Source organism: Rhea americana, unplaced genomic scaffold, assembly GCF_003343005.1.
Source record: "Rhea americana isolate MKP2758 unplaced genomic scaffold, rheAme1 scaffold_77, whole genome shotgun sequence".
Taxonomy (NCBI): Eukaryota; Metazoa; Chordata; class Aves; order Rheiformes; family Rheidae; genus Rhea; species Rhea americana.
In genome coordinates this window covers 1,715,609-1,717,045 of record NW_028186945.1, presented here as the reverse complement: position 1 = coordinate 1,717,045, position 1,437 = coordinate 1,715,609, and the positions used below count along the sequence as shown (strand labels likewise).

General features: G+C 66.2%; 1 protein-coding gene across 1 annotated transcript; it reads left to right on the top strand.

The window, feature by feature from the left end:
* The first annotated feature begins 82 nt into the window (after nt 1–82).
* On the top strand, nt 83–1,437 carry HTR1A (5-hydroxytryptamine receptor 1A). Its single transcript, XM_085322344.1, has one exon. The coding sequence runs from the start codon at nt 137–139 to the stop codon at nt 1,376–1,378; it is 1,242 nt and encodes a 413-aa protein (XP_085178470.1). The 5' UTR covers nt 83–136; the 3' UTR covers nt 1,379–1,437.

The window sequence follows — 1,437 nt, the reverse complement described above, 5'->3', positions numbered from 1 at the left end:
GGGGCGGGAGGGGCGGCGGGGGGGGGGCCCAGCGTGGCCAAAGCGCACGGGGCGGCGATGCCTCCTGCCAGGGGAGCCCACAAGTGACCGGCGCCTCTGCCCATGTCCGTCTCCTGAAGCGGCCCCCCCGCCCGGCATGGATGTGTCCAACAACACTACCTCCCCAGAGCGCTCCCCCGAGGGGGCCGGCGGCCCCGGCCTGGCCGAGGTGACCCTGGGCTACCAGCTGCTCACCTCGCTGCTCCTGGGCACGCTCATCCTGTGCGCCGTGAGCGGCAACGCCTGCGTGATCGCGGCCATCGCCCTGGAGCGCTCCCTGCAAAACGTGGCCAACTATCTCATCGGCTCGCTGGCCGTCACCGACCTCATGGTGTCCGTGCTGGTGCTGCCCATGGCGGCCCTCTACCAGGTGCTGAACAARTGGACGCTGGGGCAGGTCACCTGCGACATCTTCATCTCCCTGGACGTGCTGTGCTGCACCTCCTCCATCCTGCACCTGTGCGCCATCGCCCTGGACAGGTACTGGGCCATCACGGACCCCATCGACTATGTCAACAAGCGGACCCCGCGGCGGGCCGCCGTGCTCATCAGCCTCACCTGGCTCATCGGCTTCTTGATATCYATCCCGCCCATGCTGGGCTGGAGGACGCCCGAGGACCGCTCGGACCCCGACGCCTGCACCATCAGCAAGGACCATGGGTACACCATCTACTCCACCTTCGGCGCCTTCTACATCCCGCTGCTCCTCATGCTGGTGCTCTACGGCCGCATCTTCAGGGCGGCCCGCTTCAGGATCCGCAAGACCGTCAAGAAAGCGGAGAAGAAGCAAACCTCCGACACTTGCCTCCCCCTCTCGCCGGCCGCCCTGCAGCGGAAAAGCAACGGGGAGCCCGGCAGGGGCTGGCGGCGGACTGCGGAGCCCAAGCCCGCCGCCTGTGTCAACGGCGCGGTGCGGCGGGGCGAGGACGGGGCTGCGCTGGAGATCATCGAGGTGCGGCCCTGCAACAGCTCCTGCAAGACTCACCTGCCGCTGCCCAGCGAGGCGGGCGGCTCCCCGCCGGCGCCCGCCTTCGAGCGGCGCAACGAGAAGAACACGGAGGCCAAGCGGAGGATGGCTCTGTCCCGGGAGAGGAAGACTGTCAAGACCCTAGGCATCATTATGGGCACCTTCATCCTCTGCTGGCTGCCCTTCTTCATCGTGGCGCTGGTCCTGCCCTTCTGTGACAGTAAGTGCTACATGCCCGAGTGGCTGGGGGCAGTCATCAACTGGCTGGGTTACTCCAACTCCCTCCTCAACCCCATCATCTATGCCTATTTCAACAAAGACTTCCAAAGTGCTTTTAAGAAAATTATCAAGTGCAAATTTTGCAGGCGGTGAACCCGCCGTTCCGGGCCGGGCCGGGCCGGGGGGCTCCTGCCACTCGCTCCATCCTCCTA